The sequence below is a fragment of the Penaeus monodon genome, chromosome 29, assembly GCF_015228065.2.
Source record: "Penaeus monodon isolate SGIC_2016 chromosome 29, NSTDA_Pmon_1, whole genome shotgun sequence".
Taxonomy (NCBI): domain Eukaryota; kingdom Metazoa; phylum Arthropoda; class Malacostraca; order Decapoda; family Penaeidae; genus Penaeus; species Penaeus monodon.
In genome coordinates this window covers 6,079,267-6,080,802 of record NC_051414.1, presented here as the reverse complement: position 1 = coordinate 6,080,802, position 1,536 = coordinate 6,079,267, and the positions used below count along the sequence as shown (strand labels likewise).

At 30.6% G+C, this 1,536-nt stretch overlaps 1 protein-coding gene across 1 annotated transcript in view; it reads left to right on the top strand.

The window, feature by feature from the left end:
• The window catches only part of LOC119591914 (cystathionine beta-synthase-like), a gene marked incomplete in the record, with an annotated part of 11,575 nt that extends 10,437 nt beyond the window's left edge, over window positions 1–1,138 (top strand). The window contains 1 exon segment of the mRNA XM_037940668.1: window positions 48–1,138. Coding sequence (XP_037796596.1) covers window positions 48–163 — 116 coding nt within the window.
• Between the last annotated feature and the right edge of the window lie 398 nt (window positions 1,139–1,536).

Genomic DNA, 1,536 nt, shown 5'->3' with positions numbered 1-1,536 from the left:
CTGCAAAATCCTTTTCATGACTAATCCCTTGGCCTGCATTCCTACAGACATGGAGCAGTGTGTCATCGAGAAGGAGGTCTGCATTGGCATCGTGACCCAGATTGACCTGCTTACGCATATCACTCGTCAACAAAAAGACCAGAAGGAATATTCAGATGAATAAACTTGCATCCCTGGCCAATGTTTCAGCAAACTCTGTTTGTCAGCCATTCTTTGTTTTTGTTTTAATTACTTGTATGATTAATTTTGTTAATATCATTATATTCTTGATATTTTCATCATTAGGTCTTTGTCATATTCTGAGATATTTAAATGGATTATCATATATTGTAAATTCATTGTAGTGGTAAGAATTTCTTATTCAATTCTATGTTTATAGTTGGGTATTTGCTTTCATTTTCATTCATGGTCTCATTCATACATATTGTTTAGATTTTTGTTTGATAATGGTTGAGGTTGCATACTTAACGCATTTCAGGTGCTCCGTGGTAGCAAGAAAGTCGTAAAAAAAGCACTATATTTACAGTATCCAAATTAAGATAATATAGAAACAGACCTATAGACCACAGATATTTTTTTTTCTATTCAAGGTGGATTATGATACTAGTAAGTGCAATTCAAAGATTGCATGTGCTGGTTAGTCATTTTTATTAGGCTATGAAAGCAGATGCTATGATGCTTTAATGATGAGAAAAGATGAAGGCATACTGAAAGCTAGAAAAAAAAAAGGTTAAAGGCACTTGTTTATTAAGGTTATGTTTATTTTATTATCAACATAAATATATTCATTACAGTTCCATCTTCATACGGGAATTAACATTCCATTTATTTTTCCTTTTTTTTCATGAATTATCATATTAGAATGTTAATTTTTGAAGAAGAATCATTGCCTCCTTGTTCGCACTAACAAATTTTCCCAAGTATATGTTTGCTCAAATATTGGTAAATGAAAGTTAATGCCTTCATTCACTTTTGGAAACCAATGTATTGAAAGTTCTCCATGACATGCAGGAGCTTTATAGACAAGAAGAAGATACTTCACTCACTATGAATTAGCGTAGCAGTAGGGATTATCTAGGACATTACAATGATAATTTTTATATGCAAAAAAAAGATTGAAAAAAAAAGCAAAAATCCTGATCTATTTTTCAAGCAGGTCATTCAATTAATGCTAAATACATTTATACATTCCATAGTGAATCAAAGGAATTTCATAAAATGTATCAATATTTTTATCACATTTTTTACCAAGTCAAATATTTTGTATCACATTTAATTTATTAAAACTATTTCTGTATCATACATAAACCTGACTGTTATTTTCATAGAAATACAAATTATAAAATTAATTCAACATACATTGGCATTAAATATCTCACTTTTTACCAGGTCTCTCTATATGTGTTCTGCTGTAATAGATAAATAAATTAGTGAAAAACCTTAGCATCTCCTTACTACCCTGGCATGTGTGTACAACAACCACCACAAAACAGGAAAAAATGAAACTGGCTTGTGTGTGTATTCGGTATAATTTGG